Source organism: Scyliorhinus torazame, chromosome 10 (genome assembly GCF_047496885.1).
Source record: "Scyliorhinus torazame isolate Kashiwa2021f chromosome 10, sScyTor2.1, whole genome shotgun sequence".
Lineage (NCBI taxonomy): Eukaryota > Metazoa > Chordata > Chondrichthyes > Carcharhiniformes > Scyliorhinidae > Scyliorhinus > Scyliorhinus torazame.
Window position 1 is genome coordinate 82,985,182 of NC_092716.1, and position 19,606 is coordinate 83,004,787.

A 19,606-nucleotide genomic window follows, 5' to 3' on the forward strand; every position below is an offset into this window, starting at 1 on the left:
TGGGCCGAGTGGCCTAATTCTGCTTCTTTGTCTTATGGTCTTATGCCAGTATTGTCATGGTCCGGAAATGAATGTGAGATCAAGAGTCGATGGTTGTAGGTTGGAGGAGGCCTCGCATAGGGAGACCTCCTTCAGGGCATTGGCTTCAGCTCCTCTGCCATTCTCACTGAGTAGGTACTCCTCAAATCCAGTGGTAGTTTCCACTTTGAGGGTGTGGAATCAGTGCCGACTACATTTTGGCTTAGAGGGCATGTACAGAAAGGCCCTGATCCGTGGTAACCATAGATTTGTCCCAGCAAAATTGGATGCTAGGTATATAGAGTTGGACCGTTTGGGGATCAAATGCTTCAAGGACCTGTGGGAAGTTTACAGACCCATCTGATCTGACAGAGGCTTACCAATTGCCAGTGGTAATGAGTTCAGATACCTCCAAATAAGGGCCTTTTTGAGTAAAGAGGTGGGTTCGTTCCCAATGTTGCCATCCTTGGGTCTACAGGATAGGCTCCTCTCATTTTGAGAATTTTGAGGATCCTCAAAATCCTCTAATTTTGAGGATCCGGGGGTTTTGGTGGGGAGGAAGGCCGATGTTGTGGCTTTTGCCTCCCTGCTAGCCCAAAGGAGAATTTTTTAACTGGTGGTCCTTGGATCCACCAAGTATCGGATCTTGGGTGCGAACCTTGTGGAGTTTCTTCATTTGAAGAGAATTAAATTAAGTTTGCCATTAGAGGTATGGAGATGAGGGATTCTTCGTGAGGTGGAAGCTGTGCATCGACTTTTTACAGAAGTATTGGAACGTCAATGGGGGGGGGGGAGGGGGGAAGGGGGAGTAAGGGAGGGTGACTGGGTACAGTAACTATTGGCTATTAAGGGGTAGGGGTGGACTTTATTTTGTTTTAAAAAAGCTCTTGGGGGTTTGGCTTATATATGGGGGGTTTTCTAATGTGTTACTTTGCTATAGTGTTATATGAATTGTTACTACGTTCTGGAGTGTTCAATATTGTTTTGTTTTATTGACTTCCTGGTTTTTTTAAACTTTCTGGATGGATAAACCTTCGATAAATTATCTTTTTTGAAAAATTCGATCTTTCCTCAAAACGCAATTCTCCATTCTTAGCTACATCCTCAGAGATTTCCTTTGTACCCTCTCTAATGCGATCACATCCTTCCTGCAAAGCAGTGCATTGACTGTACGTGGCACTCTTACTGTGGCCTGATTAGTGTTTTATACAATTCTAGCATATCCTTCCCACTTTTATCCTGTATGCCTTGACCACTTTATCACCTGTCCTATCTTCAGAGACCTTATGGATATGTATTCTAAGGTGGTCTTGTTCCTCTACACTCCTCTGAATCCTCCCAATTATTGTACATTTCCTTGGCTTGTTTATCTTCCTCAAATGCATCTCTCTGGATGGAATTTCATTTACTACTTGACTGTCCATTTGACTACTCCACTGATACCTTCTTGCTCTCTACAGCTTTTTGAAATGAAATGAATGAAAATCGCTTATTGTCACAAGTAGGCTTCAAATGAAGTTACTGTGAAAAGCCCCTAGTCACCACATTCCCCTTTGTGAAATGTTTCCCCTCTGTTGGACAGTTTTTGTATTATCTGCCAACTTCTTAATCATGTCCTCTATATATAGATCGAATAGGGCGGCATGTTAGCACAGTGGTTAGCACTGTGGCTTCACAGCGCCAGGGTCCCAGTTCGATTCCCGGCATGGGTCATTGTCTGTGCGGAGTCTGCAAGTTCTCTCCGTGTCTGCGTGGGTTTCCTCCGGATGCTCTGGTTTCCTCCCACAAGTCCCGAAAGACGTGCTGTTAGTTGATTTGGAGATTCTGAGTTCTCCCTCAGTGTACGTGAACAGGCGCCGGAGTGTGGCAACTAGGGAGTTTTCACAGTCACTTCATTGCAGTGTTAATGTAATTTTTTCCAATAATTTTCCCACCACAGGTATTCTGGTTAGAAGGTATTCTGAGAGACAGGATCTACAGGCATTTAGAGGGGCAAGGACTGATTAGGGTCAGTCAGCATGGTTTTGAGAGTGGAAAATCATGTCTCAGGAATTTGATTGAGATTTTGGAAGGGGTAACCAAGAAGGTAGATGAGGGCAGTGCAGTCAACGTCGTCTACATGGACTTTAGCAAGGGCTTTGACCAGGTACCTCACGGTAGGTTGTTGCATAAGGTTAAATCTCACGGGATACAGGGTGAGGTAGCCAATTGGATACAAAATTGGCTTGACGACAGAAGAAGGATGGTTGGAGAGGGTTGTTTTTGAAACTGGAGCGGTGTGCCTCAGAGATCAGTGCTGGGTCCACTGTTATTTGTTATTTATATTAATGATTTGGATGAGGATTTAGGAGACATGGTTAGTAAGTTTGCAGATGACACCAAGATTGGTGGCATGGTAGACAGTGAAGAAGATTATCTAGGATTGCAATGGGATCTTGATCAATTGGGCCAGTGGGCTGATGAATGGCAGATGGAGTTTAATTTAGATAAATGTGAGGTGATGCATTTTGTTAGATCGAATCGGGCCAGGACATACTCGGTTAATGGTAGAGTGTTGGGGTGGGTTATAGAACAAAGAGATCTAAGAGTACAGGCTCATAGCTCCTTGAAAGTGAAGTTACAGGTGGACAGGGTGATGAAGAAGGCATTTCACATGCTAGGTTTCATTGGTCAAAACATTGAATACAGGGGTTGGGACGTCTTGTTGAAGTTGCACATGACATTAGTATGGCCACACTTGGAATACTGCGTACAGTTCTGGTCACCCTACTACAGAAAGGATATTATTAAACTAGAAAGAGTACACAAAAGATTTACTAGGATGCTACCGGGACTTGATTGTTTGAGTTGTAATGCGAAGCTGGATAGACAGGGACTTTTTTCCCTGGAGCATAGGAGGCTTAGGGGTGACTTATCGAGATCTATAAAATAATGAGGAGCATAGGTAGATAGTCAACATATTTTCCCAAAAGTAGGGGAGTCTAAAACTAGAGGGCATAGGTTTAAGATGAGAGAGCAGAGATGCAAAATGGTCCAGAGGGGCAATTTTTTCACACAGAGGGTGGTGAGTGTCTGGAATGAAACGCCAGAGGCACTAGTAGAGGCAGGTTCAATTTTGTCTTTTAAAAAGCATTTAGACCGTTATATGGCCGAGATGGATATAGAGGGATATGAGCCAAATGTGAGCAATTGGGACTACTTTAGAGGTAAAACTGGATGGCATGGACAAGTTGGGCCGAAAAGCCCCTTTCCATGCTGCAGACCTCTATGACTATTGTAACAATATGGATATTGTAAAGAAGACAAAGGGTTAACAATCTGATAATACTTCTCACCACCAGATGGAGATAAAGAACGGTCATATAAATATCATGTGACTCCTGGGATTCTGGGAGAAGGTGTTTAGGCATGAGAGAGATTAGTTGCATAATTGAGAGATCTGTAGTTAGAGATATCATACAGCTTAATTTAATAACTTTTACCTTGGAACTTGTTTGAATCTTATTTAAGTAATGAAAATAAGTCAGCTTGGTTCATTGACTTAGCCTGATGTTCTTTGTTCTACACTACGTACTCAAGACATCCTGATTAACAAAACAGAGAACATCACAGCTATGACACAGAGGATAGGCTAACTGGTGTGTAAATACTCAGCCTAATCCTCCCTAGCATTTTGAACAACAGTACAGCATTAGCAGTTGGCACCATGCTTGCAGCTGGTGTAGATTGAAAAATGATGATCAGAGCCTCCACTATTTTTTCCCCCTTCATTTAGGATGCATTTCATCTGAGCCTGGTGGTTTATCCACTTTCAAAGATGCTAAACATCTCCGTTCGTCCTCCCTCACTATGTTTGCCCTATCTAATATTTTATGCTTCTTAACTACTAGTTTTAAATCGTCCACTTTTTTGTCAAAACAGACACACAGGATTTGTGAAGTTGGGATCCCAAGCTTATTTTATTTCTCTCTCTTTGACCCAGGTGGTGAGGTTAGTTGTAACACTGCTATCTCAGCGCAAGCTGGGAATCATCCATGGGATTTTTGCATGTGTTTGGCTTGGCCCCTCATTGGATAAACATGCGGAGCCATTGGGGAATTTGCTTGAAAGCACAGTACAGCAAAGCTTACATTTTTATTCTGACCAGCTATGAATTTAAGATATGTTTGGTGATAATGTGCTGCAACACAAATTGTTGAAAATTGTAAAATGTAAGTGGGAGATTCTAAGCAATTAATGTCGTAATATTACTGCTGTAGAAATATCCAGATGTTGCTATTTGACCACAGCCTGGCTGAAAGGAAGTGGAGAGATGAATATATTTCTGATGAATCATAAATCCATCTAACATCTATTGCCAGATATTCATGAAGTATGGTCGCCAGCGGTGGAAGTTGAAAGGCCGCATTGAAGCAAATGGGAAGCAAGTGTGGGATGGTGAGGAGATGATATTCCAGCCTCTTGTTACAGAATTCCTCTCAATCAAGGTAAGGATCTCTGGGTCACTTGGGAACAGCAACATTCATTTCCCACCTTTCAGTTATTACAATTCATTGAATAAAATCAGCTTGGAGAGAGTGGCAACATGTGGTGTTCTCAGATGATGCAAGGAGACACTCTATATGACATTGTTTACTTGACATGTTCCTGTTTACGAAGAGAAGCCTTTCCAGCAGGGGATCAGCTTATGCTGAGAGCTCTTGCAAATTAGCTAATGCAAGAAGTGACTCGACAGTCTTTATTTCGACAGACTGCCAGACTGGGGCCTAAATTCAAGCTTCTGACCATTAATCTTGGCTGTACTTAAAAAATAAAACTATTTTGAGCAAAAACTGAAGTGTAAACAAAGACTGGAAGATAAAATTCTTCTTTTCTGTTCCCACTCTCCTCCTGACTACAATGTTTTTCACAGAAGAATGCCCAAGTAATAATCTCCCCCTCTAAGAGCTCATGTACCGCTCCCTCTGACTATCCAGCTGAATTTAGCACAAGGTTTTCAACCTATGCACAGCTCTTTGTACAATGCTGTGCTAGCCCAAACCAAGCTGTTTGGTTCTGTTCCAGATCTTAAAATCCTGGTGATTGTGATGGTTTTTGCCTAACCCAGTGATGGGCAACCTGGGTTAGTGAGTGGGCTGCATGAGTGGCCCTCCTTCATCTCAGTGGGCCATAAGATTGAAACCGGGCTTGTCCACTAACCATAACCCCGTGAATAAGATTGAATACATTTAATATATACCTAATATTTCACAACTAGTTATAGAAAATGCTTAATCATTCACGTGTCAATCGGACTATAATCAACTTCAAGTGGTAAAAACAAAATAAATATTTACACTTTGGGTGCAGAGGGAATGCACGGCTCTCACAGTCAATGTTGTGAGCAATCAGCACGCACCTCACTTCACATGTCCTTGCTTTACCTGTTTCTCACTTCAGTCATACCGGCAGTGAAAAAACTGCAGACGGAAATCAGTGAAATGTGGCAACACTGCATGTGGGCAATGGTCACCGAAATGTCTAGTGGACTGCACTCAGAACCCAGATGGGCCACATGGCCCCCACCTGCAGGTTGCCCATCACTGACCAAAACCATATGACTAGAGGGGGAGATTAAGTAACGGGAGGTTAACATAGAACAGCACAGTACAGGCCCTTCGGCCCACGATGTTGGGCCGACCACTTATCCTAATCTAAGATCACCTAACCTACACCCCTTCAATTTACTGCTGTCCATGTGCCTGTCCAAGGGTCACTTAAATGTCCCTAATGGCTCTGACTCCACCACCTCTGCTGGCAGTGCATTCCACACACCCACCACTCTCTGTGTAAAGAACATACCTCTGACATCCCCTATACCTTCCTCCAATCACCTTTAAGTTTTGCCCCCTCGTGACAGCCATTTCCGCCCTGGGGAAAAGTCTCTGGCTATCTACTCTATCCCTGCCTCTCATCACCTTCTATACCTCTATCAAGTCACCTCTCTTCCTTCTTCGCTCCAGTGTGAAAAGCCCTAGCTCACTAAACCTTTCTTCATAAGACATGCCCTCCAGTCCAGGCAGCATCCTGGTAAATCTCTGCACCCTCTCCAAAGTATCCACAACCTTCCTATAATGAGGCAACCGGAACTGGACACTATATTCCACGTGTGGTCCAACTAGGGTTTTGTAAAGCTAGTTCTAAGATGTTGAAGTGCTTGTTGACCTGCGGTGTCCATAAGTCTTATTGTCAAACTCGCGTTTGGTGTAAATGGAAATAATGAAAAACTGCTGCACAGGATGAAAACTGTTCTGAGTTTGCAGCACTTCCACTGGACTCGAGAGGGGAAAGGGTCAGCCCAAGTATTTTGTACATCTCACCAGGGTTGCTTACAGCATGATGGTAGGCTCCTTTATTGAAAGCTTTGATTTCTTGCTGGGGTGACGGTCCCATTGACACTAATTGTTTGAACTCACCAGGAAAGATCAGGGGAGGTAGAGTCATCAGCATGTAGTAAAGGGAATGGGAATCCTGGCTGATGTTTGTACTGCTACGTTACCTGAAATCTCTTAACCCACACTGGGAATTGAACCTTGACGTTTACTGGCCGAGACTTCTCTGATATTTACTGTGTAAACTCATTGGCGTCTTAGTGAAGCCAGGCCAAGTGAGATTGAAAATGGAGCAGAGTGATGGCTAACTTGGGTTTAAGTGAATTTAGCAACCTTTTAAAATCAAACAGCACCTGCAAATCTGAGGATTGATTGTCAAGCTATCCATTTTCTGATGGCCTGGGAATGTTTTACAGGTGAATATCCATTTAACAAATTAGGCACTGGAAGACATACTGATGATTCACAACTGTTTTATTGTGATACTACAGTTCAATACAAAGACTGTGGATCCTCTCCCTGCCCAGAAGCCTTCCCTCCACTGGGGAAAACCCAGCAGTGAAGTACAAGCTTCAATGAGCATCACTTGCACTCAATTCACTCTGAAGCAAGGCCTGGTTTTCTCTTAAAGACCTGCATTTCTAACATTTTTGTCAGGGAAGGCAGACCAAAAGTAAGTCTGCATTTCCACCCTGCTACATACTACCACCCCTCCCCTCCCAAATAGAGGACAGGGAAAATGTTTTTTAAAGATCCAAGAAGAAATATTTGAGGTTAGGGAAGAAAGAAATTTCAGGAGCAATCTTAATCTGGGTTTCCACAACAGTTGAGTCATTGTGTCGACCTACTACAGCTCCAAAAAGGCTCTGCATTGCAGTACTTTTGTCGATATATTAAACTAGTGAACAAAACAGCACTTAAAGCAGCGGCAACAACATGGAATGCTTCATTGATAATGGAAAAGGCACTAGTGCATGATTTTTTGGGGTCTCGATAAGAACTGTTTTGGAAAGCTGTGAAGCATCAAAGACATTAATCAGTTCATTCTTGCAGGTAACGGAACTGAAAAGCCTGGCGAATCACGTCATAGTTGGCAACGTCTCCTGCGAAACAAAAGATTTGTTTGCAGCCCTGCCTCAGTCTGTCGCTGTGGATATCAATGACCTGGGAACTATCAAACTCAGCCTAGAGGTCATTTGGAAGTAAGTCTTTCGTAGTCTAAAAAACAGATGAGATTAGTCTTTTGTAGTGTGTTCATGGCACGGAAAACGCTTTGTCCACAGTAAGAGCTTGTAAGAATACTAGATAACCAAATGACTACTTTCATCTGGTTACAATGGACCCTTTCACTTGCACTCTGCTACAGGTTCTGCTGTGATTTTTACAAGTGTGTCTTTCAGAATTATTGCACAACTGCAGAGCACCCAGTGAGCCCTTTAATTCAGAGTCCACTTCCTGTTTTATGCAGTTTTCAACAGAATGATACATATTTATCAGCAAGTCAACAGATCTCTTGCAGAATAAAAAGAAAGACTGGGAATATCCGGATGCTCTCCCACACTGACACTGTGTGCATGGTGCAATCTGCACATCATTTAATGCCTGCACCCCTCTTCTGCGGTCACACAATCCCTTGAGAAGTAATAAAAGGCCTTGCCCTACCACCCCTTCCCTTGGGAAAGCATGCACAGTCCAGGAGACTGCAGTGATTGGTTCCCCAACTCTTTCCTGCCAGCCCACCTACCTTTTAAAAAAAATAAATTTAGAGTACCCAATTACATTTTTCCAATTAAGGGGTAATTTAGTGTGACCAATCCACCTACACTGCACATCTTTGGGTTGTGGGGGTGAAACCCATACAAACACGGGGAGAATGTGCAAACTCAGCACGTACAGTGACCGAGGGCTGAGATCGAACCTGGGACCTCAGCGCCGTGAGGCACCAATGCTAACCACTGCGCCACCGTGCTGCCCTCCACCTACCTTTTATGATGAAAGTTTCCACCTCAGGAAATTTTCCCGCTCCATTTAACGCATTCTCTGCAAATTATCAGTGTACACTCTGGACACTTATTCCAGAGGTTGACCACTCTGAGGAAAGAAAGTAACATCCTGACATCCAATAAAGATATTGTGACTAATACTGATGCCCCCAGTTCTGCCTTACTTAATCTACAATGACAGGATCCCATTCCTTCATAATTGTAAATATATCTTATCTTACCTCTTTGAAGCCTACACTTTTTTCCCCCAAGGATAAAAAGTGCCATCTCGTCAAATCTGTCCTGATAACTAAGGGCCCTTAAACTAGGGTCTGAAGGCCCTTAATCAATTGAGTCCTTCAAGCCTTTTCCAGGATGTTGCTATCCCTCATAATGTAAGAGAACCAAAACCATACCTGGGGCTAGACGAAGTAAGAATAGGACTTGAAATGAAAATTGCTTATTGTCACAAGTAGGCTTCAAATGAAGTTACTGTGAAAAGCCCCTAGTCGCCACATTCCGGCGCCTGTTCGGGGAGGCTGGTACGGGAATTGAACCGTGCTGCTGGCCTGCCTTGGTCTGCTTTAAAAGCCAGCGATTTAGCCCAGTGTGCTAAACCAGCCCCTTGTAGTTTAATAGTTAATTGCCTTACCCGTGCATTGTAACACTGCATAAACTTTCACAGCATTACTGTCTACCTGGCTACATAATGAGCAGTTCCATTAAGAGTAGGACTAAAAGTTCTAAAACCTGTGAAAGCAAGAGAACTGTAAACCTTTCAGCTCACTGAAGTCAAGATAATTTTGCAATACTCTTGAGATCAAATCCCAGTTAAGGATTAAAAAGAAAAACAGAAATTGCTGGAAACACTCAGTAAGGACAGACTGCATCCGTAGAGAAAGAAAGTTGATGTTTCTGGTCGATGGCCTTTCATCAGACTGAAACTTTAATTCTCCACAGCCGTGTCCGACCTGTTGTCCCAGCATTTTCTAATTTTTATTTAAGGTTTCCAGCACATGTAATATTTTGTTTTGGCCTATTAATGATTGTTCATCAATAAATTGGGGCTTTACTCCAGGGCAGTCCATGACTCTGGATTTCCTCTAGGTTTTCTTGGTGCCCTTCCTGGATACTGGACCCCATTCTTCAGGCATTTTAAGACACAGGAGTGGAATATATTGATTATCTTTTGTCTTGTTCTAAAATGCATAAAGGAAAGGGACTTGAAGCAACTGACCTCAAAGGCCTAGCACCAACAGGGTCAGGCAGTGCACGAGGGGAAAAGGAACAGAGTAATTTGGAGTATGGAGCTATTTAAATACTACTACTACATAAACATCAAGATTATCAGAGACATTGTTTAAATCCCAGTGCCAGCAACAGGAATAATTAAATTTGTGTAATATTCTTCTCTCCTCGTGCTTTGCCAGGATACAGTTCTGTGTTTGCTTGTAGCCTGCCTCTATCGCTGCCAAGTGGCTTAATTTATGAATCTTGATGCAGATTGTAGACCGGCTATTTGACTGCAGGGCTCATCATTTCTGGCCCTAATCTATTCCAAGCTTCCATGCTTTCCACAGGGATATTGATTAATTTGGAGAACAAACACTGTCTGACTGCTGATCCCTACTCCTCATCCTCCTCTCTTTCTCTCCCCCCTCCCCCGGCCAAACCGTGAGTCCTTAAACCAGTTGTCGTTCCCCTGTTGTTTCTGGGTCATATAAATTCACTGAGTGTAAACTTGGGATTGAACTGAGGACTCTTCAATTCACTAATGTTAGTAATCGGTTATTACATATTTAAACTTGATGAACATCAAGTCAGCTGATAAAATAGTTCTCTTAAATATGGTGTCGGTTTGGGGATTTTTCAGCTCCACTCACTAAAACTGTGAATTGTGGAAGTAAAATGGGAAATGGGATCTGTGCACAGCAGGGTTGTATTGCCTTGCTTACCTGAGATGGATTATCTCTGCTGTTAATCTTTTCAGTCATTTTGTGCTTCTTTCCAGTTAGGATTATTTCCAGTTAGGATTAGATTAGTCCCCCTCAACATTTGGATTGGATATGGAAAGAGATTTGGTTGCTAAGGTGTCTTTAACATAAGAACATAAGAACTAGGAGCAGGAGTAGGCCATCTGGCCCCTCGTGCCTGCTCCGCCATTCACTGAGATCATTGCTGATTTTTGTGGACTCAGCTCCACTTTCCGGCCCAAACACCATAACCCTTAATCCCTTTATTCTTCAAAAAACGATTTATCTTTATCTTAAAAACATTTAATGAAGGAGCCTTTACTGCTTCACTGGGCAAGGAATTCCATAGATTCACAACCCTTTGGGTGAAGAAGTTCCTCCTACGCTCAGTCCTAAATCTACTTCCCCTTATTTTGAGGCTATGCCCCCTAGTTCTGCTTTCACCTGCCAGTGGAAACAACCTGCCTGCATCTATCCTATTCCCTTCATAATTGTATGCGTTTCTGTAAGATCCCCCCTCATCCTTCTAAATTCCAACGAGTACAGTCCCAGTCAACTCAACCTCTCCTTGTAATCCAACCCCTTCAGCTCTGGGATTAACCTAGTGAATCTCCTCTGCACACTCTCCAGCGCCAGTACGTCCTTTCTCAGGTAAGGCGACCAAAACTGAACACAATACTCCAGGTGTGGCCTCACTAACACATTATACAATTGCAGCATAACCTCCCTAGTCTTAAACTCCATCCCTCTAGCAATGAAGGACAACATTCCATTTGCCTTCTTAATCACCTGTTGCACCTGTAAACCAACTTTTTGCGATTCATGCACTAGCACACCCAGGTCTCTCTGCACAGCAGCATGTTTTAATATTTTATCATTTAAATAATAATCCCTTTTGCTGTTATTCCTACCAAAATGGATAACCTCACATTTGTCAACATTGTATTCCATCTGCCAGACTCTAGCCCATTCACTTAACCTATCCAAATCCCTCTGCAGACTTCCGGTATCCTCTGCACTTTTTGCTTTACCACTCATCTTAGTGTCGTCTGCAAACTTGGACACATTGCCCTTGGTCCCCAACTCCAAATCATCTATGTAAATTGTGAACAATTGTGGGCTCAACACTGAACCCTGAGGAACACCACTAGCTACTGATTGCCAACCAAAGAAACACCCATTAATCCCCACTCTTTGCTTTCTATTAATTAACCAATCATCTATACATGCTACTTCTTTACCCTTAATGCCATGCATCTTTATCTTATGCAGCAATCTTTTGTGTGGCACCTTGTCAAAAGCTTTCTGGAAATCCAGATATACCACATCCATTGGCTCCCCGTTATCTACCGCACTGGTATTGTCCTCAACAAATTCCACTAAATTAGTTAGGCACGACCTGCCCTTTATGAACCCATGCTGCGTCTGCCCAATGGGATAATTTCCATCCAGATGCCTCGCTATTTCTTCCTTGATGATAGATTCCATCATCTTCCCTATTACGGAAGTTAAGCTAACTGGCCTATAATTACCCACTTTCTGCCTACCTCCTTTTTTAAACAGTGGTGTCACGTTTGCTAATTTCCAATCTGCCGGGATCACCTTAGAGTCTCGTGAATTTTGGTAAATTATCACTAGTGCATTTGCAATTTCCCTAGCCATCTCTTTTAGCACTCCGGGATGCGTCCATCAGGGCCAGGAGACCTGTCTACCTTTAGCCTCATTAGCTTGCCCATCACTACCTCCTTAGTGATAACAATCATCTCACGGTCCTCACCTGTTATTGCCTCATTTCCATCAGTCACTGGCATGTTATTTGTGTCTTCCACTGTGAAGACCGACCCAAAAAACCTGCTCAGTTCCTCAGCCATTTCCTCATCTCCCATTATTAAATCTCCCTTCTCATCCTCTAAAGGACCAATATTTACCTTGCCTCACTGAAGTCAAGATAATCTTGCAATACTCTTGTGATCAAATCCCAGTTAAGGATGATTTGGGAATTGTGGCCTGAAGACCCTCTGATATGGATTGAATAAGAAATAAAGGTTTTAGTGTAGTTCAGCATGATTTTGAGTGATACACAAGGCGACAATGTTCTTTGTGTCCGTCAAAGTGACCTTGCATGTAGCTTTTATTCCCTTACTTGAATAGTTCAAATCTATTTATGTATTATTCATTGTTGCCCTTTCAATCATTTCCCTTTCTAACAGCACTGTGGGTGTACCTACATCATGTGGAATGTAGCAGTTCAAGAAGGTGGCTCACAGTCATCTTCTTAAGGGCAATTAGGTATGGGTAATAAATGCTCGCCTGGCCAGCTGTGTTATATTTCTTTCTGTGTTTTTATACACAAGCCCCACCAGCTACAATCCACGTCACAGGGCTGCACTTCCTTCAATTCTGTAGGTGCAAGGGTTTGATGTTATTTTGAGTGATGTAACTTTGTATTTCCCCTCCGCTGCTGGGGACTTGTTTCAGTTATTTTCGGTAAGATGGTGCCTTCCTCCTCTGTGGTGGGTGGAAATGATGCTGAGGTAACCGGAAGTGTTTTTCCACATCAGGGAGGAGTATTCATGTACTGATGGTCAATTCTTACACACTTTGATCTTATAAAAAGTAAGAAAATATGTTGATCGATGAATGAATCAGAATGTGAGATGGCGTGCCAAAAAGGAGGCCATTTGACACTGACACTGAATCTTCGTGCTGGTGAGAATACATATTTATTTGAAAGCTCATGGGTTGCCCTCTCCCCACCATCTCAGGAGCTGGCAGCAAATACATTCCCATCCATGCTGGCTGCCCCAATAGCTGTTTCATGCTCTAAGGTGCATTAATTAGCGGGAGGCAGAACTTCTGCCCCTCAGTCAGGAAGCAGTCACCACTTGAAGAGCTGCCAGACAATCTGATTGACTGGAAACTCTAGTCCCTGCAGCGGTAGAAGCTGCAGTAAACAGGACTGGGAGTACAAGCAGTCCCCAGGGCTAAAGTCCCGGTTATCCAGGAGCAGGTAACTTGAGTTTCAGGGTGAGGAGGATAGGTGAGACCTGTGGGGAAGGGAGACCGGGGGGGGGGGGGGGGGGGGTTGGGCGGGGGGGGGGGGGGGGGGGTTGGGCGGGGGGGGGGGGGCGGCTAGGGTGCCGGAAGAGAGACCTGGGTGGCGGGGTTGAAGGAGTCCCCACGGGGATTGGGTAGGAGCAGCAGATGGAGGCACAGCCCCTTCCCGCCTGAGGCCGAAACAGGGTTCATTTTCAAGCCATCCACACCCAGTGCCTGAACTCCTCCCAGCAGCCTAAAAATTGAGGCTGGGTGGGAAACCACCCGCAAGTGGTCAATAACTTGGCAATAAAGTGCCTCAATTAAGGCCAGGGTGGCTGATGTGAAATTGGGGAGAGATCGAGGCAGGCAGCAACCTGATGGGGAGGCCCTCTGAAAAATGTTCTGGTCCCACCACCATGATCATCACCTACAAACCCACCGGTGGGGGGAGGGGGGAAAGTAAAATTCTGCCCCCATGTAAGTTCCTCATACTCTCTCCCCACTCTGCGTTGAAATTAAATTTATGATGCAGTGATTGATTCTGGAATTAATAATGCTGCTGGTTGATAACATTTTAGTTGGCCAAAGGTGGATATGTGGAGTTGTTTACACGATCAACCATAATCTCATTGAATGGCAGCAAAACAAGCTTGAGGAGCTGAGTGGCCTGTTTGTTTCTATGTTCCTGTGGTAATTTGTGCAAATCTTGTAGTTAGTTAGATCCCAATGTGTGCCGTAATTTGTTATGATGTGGAGATGCCGGTGTTGGACTGGGGTGAGCACAGTACGAAGTCTTACAACACCAGGTTAAAGTCCAACAGGTTTGTTTCGATGTCACTAGCTTTCGGAGCGCTGCTCCTTCCTCAGGTGAATGAAGAGGTCTGTTCCAGAAACACATATATAGACAGATTCAAAGATGCCAAACAATGCTAGGAATGCGAGCATTAGCAGGTGATTAAATCTTTACAGATCCAGAGATGGGGTAACCCCAGGTTAAAGAGGTGTGAATTGTCTCAAGCCAGGACAGTTGGTAGGATTTCGCAGGCCAGATGGTGGGGGATGAATGTAATGTGACATGAATCCCAGGTCCCGGTTGAGGCCGCACTCATGTGTGCGGAACTTGGCTATAAGTTTCTGCTCGGCGATTCTGCGTTGTCGCGGGTCCTGAAGGCCGCCTTGGAGAACGCTTACCCGGAGATCAGAGGCTGAATGCCCTTGACTGCTGAAGTGTTCCCCGACTGGAAGGGAACATTCCTGCCTGGTGATTGTTGCGCGATGTCCGTTCATTCGTTGTCGCAGCGTCTGCATGGTCTCGCCAATGTACCACGCTTCGGGACATCCTTTCCTGCAGCGTATGAGGTAGACAACGTTGGCCGAGTCGCAGGAGTATATACCGCGTACCTGGTGGGTGGTGTTCTCACGTGTAATAGTGGTATCCATGTCGATGATCTGGCACGTCTTGCAGAGATTGCCATGACAGGGTTCTGTGGTGTCGTGGTCACTGTTCTGAAGACTGGGTAATTTGCTGCACACAATGGTTCGTTTGAGGTTGCGCGGTTGTTTGAAGGCAAGTAGTGGGGGTGTGGGGATGACCTTGGCAAGGTGTTCATCGTCATCAATGACGTGTTGAAGGCTGTGAAGAAGATGACGTAGTTTCTCCGCTCCGGGGAAGTACTGGACGACGAAGGGTATTCTGTCGGTTGTGTCCCATGTTTGTCTTCTGAGGAGGTCGGTCCGGTTTTTCGCTGTGGCGCGTTGGAACTGTCGATCGATGAGTCGAGTGCCATATCCCGTTCGTACGAGGGCATCTTTCAACGTCTGTAGATGTCTGTTACGCTCCTCCTCGTCTGAGCAGATCCTGTGTATACGGAGCGCTTGTCCATAGGGGATGGCTTCTTTAATGTGTTTAGGGTGGAAGCTGGAGAAGTGGAGCATCATGAGGTTATCCGTGGGTTTGCGGTAAAGCGAAGTGCTGAGGTGACCGTCCTTGATGGAGACGAGTGTGTCCAAGAATGCAACTGATTTTGGAGAGTAGTCCATGGTGAGTCTGATGGTTGGATGGAACTTATTAATGTCATCGTGTAGTCGTTTCAGTGATTCTTCGCCGTGGGTCCAAAGGAAAAAAATGTCATCGATGTATCTGGTGTATAACATCGGTTGAAGGTCCTGTGCGGTGAGTAGGTCCTGTTCAAACTTGTGCATGAAGATGTTGGCGTATTGGGGTGCGAATTTGGTCCCCATGGCTGTTCCGTGCGTCTGGATGAAGAACTTGTTGTCGAAGGTGAAGACGTTGTGATCCAGAATAAAGCGGATGAGTTGCAGAATTGCGTCTGGAGATTGGCAGTTGTCGGTGTTGAGTACTGAGGCTGTTGCAGCAATGCCGTCGTCATGGGGGATGCTGGTGTAGAGTGCCGAGACGTCCATTGTGACGAGGAATGTTCCTGGTTCAACTGGTCCATGGGTGCTGAGTTTCTGTAGGAAGTCCGTCGTGTCGCGACAGAAGCTGGGGGTACCTTGTACGATGGGTTTCAAGATGCCCTCGATGTAGCCAGAGAGGTTCTCACACAGGGTCCCATTGCCTGAAACGATAGGGCGGCCTGGTGTGTTGGCCTTATGTATTTTTGGGAGGCAGTAGAGATCTCCAATGCGGGGAGTACGTGGGATGAGAGCACGTAGGGTGCTCTGAAGATCTGGATCCAAGGTCTTGATCAGTCTGTTAAGTTGGCGGATGTGTTCCTTGGTCGGATCTGCGGGTAACTGTCTGTAGTGTTCTTGGTTGTTCAGTTGTCGGTATACTTCTTTGCAGTAGTCCGTTCTGTTCAGTACGACAGTGGCCCCCCCTTTGTCTGCTGGTTTGATGACGATGCTGTGGTTGGTCTTGAGAGCGCGGATGGCATTGCGTTGTGCTTGGGTGACGTTCGGGGTTGTCTTGTGAATGCGACTGATGAATCTGGCATTGACGCGACTCCTGACGGCTTGAGCAGACATGTCGAGTTTAAGGCAGCGGCCTTCCGGAGGGGTCCAATTCGACTCTTTCCTCTTCGGTTGCCGCACCGCAGATCTCTCTGTCTGCTGTTCCGGTTCATTGGTAGTCTGCTTGGGTTCGCTGTTGGCCTCTTGGGGTCTGTGGAAGAATTCCCGGAGCCTCATTCGCCTGATGAATTCCTCCGTGTCTGCCGCGAGACTGATGGGGTCCATTTTGGTGGTGGTGCAGAAATTAAGCCCTCTGCTGAGGACTTCGATTTCGTCTGGTTGAAGGGTGTAGTCTGACAAGTTGACAATAGATTTCCCTGTATTGTTTTCTACTGTGACACCGGGGATGGCTTGGTTGCTGCCGGTGGTGATGCCGAGTTTCTCAAGCTTTCTGTTCTTGGTATGCATATAGGTGGCATAGTATTGTTGTCTCATCTGTTTGGCGGTGTTCCGCAGCTGGTCTGCTGCATCCTGAGCGCAAGTTGAGAATATGGCCTCTATCTTGGTTTCCAGGTTGCGTCGTCTGCTGTAGAGCTGGCGGACGAGGTGGTTGAGGAGTGTGAGAGAGGTGCGACGGCAGAGTCTCTCAGCGAAGTCTGTGTTGTAGGTCGACTTGAGTGGGTTTGTGATCTGTAGCCCTTTCGGGATCTTGTCTGCTTTCTTGCATCTTTGTAGAAACTTAATGTCAGTGTCTATATGCGCGATCTTCCTGGAGATCCTCTCCACTTTGAGCCGGCAGTTTGCGGTGTCGATGGTAGCCATGATGTGGAGATGCCGGCGTTGGACTGGGGTGATCACAGTACGAAGTCTTACAACACCAGGTTAAAGTCCAACAGGTTTGTTTCGATGTCACCAGCTTTCGGAGCGCTGCTCCTTCCTCAGGTGAATGAAGAGGTCTGTTCCAGAAACACATATATAGACAAATTCAAAGATGCCAAACTTTGGCATCTTGAATTTGGCATCTTGAATTTGTCTATATATGTGTTTCTGGAACAGACCTCTTCATTCACCTGAGGAAGGAGCAGCGCTCCGAAAGCTAGTGACATCGAAACAAACCTGTTGGACTTTAACCTGGTGTTGTAAGACTTCGTACTGTAATTTGTTATGGAATTATTTTTTAAATCCCCCTTTAAGCAACACGCCTAATCCTTTTCTCCCAGGTGCGACAGAGCATTCAGAGCTTGTATTTGACCTAGTTTTGGTTTGATGGCCAGTCCTAGGGGATGATCTAGAAACCAGTTTATTTGTGCCAGTTGTTAGCTGCAGAGCCATGGTCACTTTCAGAAGAACTTTCCAACTCTTGATGTGCACACCGAGTTGAATGGTAGACAATCAAATCTCAATCTCTGCACACATTATTGTATCCTATTTGAATTGAAGCACTCATATGAGCCAAAGATTACTGAAATAATTGGAGTACTGAAAATATGATTTTAGTGAACTTGCAGAATATTTTAAAATATTCAGCATAGTTCTGCTTAACTTTTTAACAACTTTGCTGTGATTGGCATCAACCTCTTGTGAGGACGTGACAAACTTTTCCTTTTGCTATTGGGCGTGTTGGGATTGGCTGATATGTCTTTGTCTACGCATAATTCCTGACTTCCCCTCAAGTCATTTTTTTTAGAAGTTTGATGAAGCTTGACAAACCAATTCTGGCCAAAGATCTGCTTAAAATATGCTCAAAAATTTACAAGTCTCACCATGAACATAAGAAATATTCGGTAACCACCATGCTGCTTAGACAATTAAATCCATTACTATGTCAGCCGATATGGCGGCTGGGATTCCCTTTGAAAGGGTAGGTTTGAATGTCACATTCCGTCTTTCACTTTCTTTCAATGTACATACAGGTTTCTCCAGTGCCTCTGAGTGGATGTTTTCCTTTGTGTAACTGAGCCACTCAGACCAAGGAAATTGCAAGTCAATCCATGTTCTGTGCCAGATTTAGGATGAGATTAACTAAAGCAGCATCTAGTTGGCCTTCCATCTCCCTTGGGATAGAAAGGGTGGGGGGGCAGAATTGGCAGTCCATGCTTGAGCTTATGTGTGTGCTTGCGCATATGCCTTTAGGACAGGAAGTAAGATAAGAAAAGGAAACTCCTTTTTTATTCTGCACTCAGTAAAATATTGAAGGAAAGATCTTGCTGCCATAAATAAGGGAGACGTAAATCTTTGTGGCACCTGTTTTGTTATGTTTCCTTTGTAACATAAGCGGCTTCCTTGTGTTGCATTTGTCAAGGAAGGTCGAGATGTGTAAATAACTTTAACACATTTATTTACACTATGTACACTTTTATAACTTGAGTTCGACACTACTGCTAATCCTATTGTAGCTACCTAAACTGACTAACCAGCTGCTGTCTTCCACGTGGTGGGTGTGATAATGAATCAACCCTGTGCCTCTCCTCACTGACTGTCTCCACTGGCCAAAGGGCCTGATAATGTGTGTGGTGTCCTTTATGTATGGGTTGGTGTAATGCCCCCCTGTGGTCGTGTCACCTCCTTGTGTATCGTGAATGTCCATTGGTCGCCTCCCATCTAACTTATCTATTGGTTGAGTGTGTGTGTGTGATGTTTCTGGTGCTCCCTCTAGTGTCTGTCTAGCTTACATGTATTTACAGTGATGCACATCACCACAGCACCCTTCATAGATTCAGAGTGTCTCAAAGCACTTCACAGCCAATAAAGTACCTTTTAAAGTGTAGTCACTGTTTTAATGTAGGGAAATCATGGCAGCCGGTTGCACAGTAAGAACCTTGAAACTGCAGTGGAATCAATGATCAATTAAGCTGTTCAGTGAAGCGGTTTGAAGGGTACATATTGGTCCGGAAACTGGGAGGGCTCCCGACTCCTCAGATGTCCTGAGACAGCAAACGGTTTAACACTTCATCTGAAAGATGGCACCTGGGGCAGCAGAACTTTCCCCTCATATCGCATCAAGTCTAGCATGATGTACTCGACTCACTGCAGTGGAGCTTGAACCTGTCTGACTCTGAGGCGACATTACATGTGCTGATTCTTGCCCTCTTCTTCCCCCATCAATGCTCTCACCACAGGATAATGTTTCTGCATCTTCCAATAGAATTGAACACTCACCAGCAGTAATTACTGGTAAAAGGAGCCAACAATTTGTGTTTGCTGTCAAATATTTGCACTAGTCACCGAGCCGCTTAAATCATATATTGAATCCCAAGGTTAGAACGTGTAGAAAATATCGTAGCAAGCAAGTCATTCCATTGTGTCTTGA

At 44.6% G+C, this 19,606-nt stretch overlaps 1 protein-coding gene across 5 annotated transcripts in view; it reads left to right on the forward strand.

The window, feature by feature from the left end:
- ripor1 (RHO family interacting cell polarization regulator 1) overlaps positions 1–19,606 on the forward strand; it is a 450,995-nt gene that overhangs the window by 366,389 nt on the left and 65,000 nt on the right. For all 5 annotated transcript variants that reach the window (XM_072518311.1, XM_072518310.1, XM_072518312.1 and 2 more), the window contains 2 exons: positions 4,380–4,505; positions 7,443–7,591. In XM_072518311.1, coding sequence (XP_072374412.1) covers positions 4,380–4,505; positions 7,443–7,591 — 275 coding nt within the window. The remainder of the gene's footprint in view (positions 1–4,379; positions 4,506–7,442; positions 7,592–19,606) is intronic.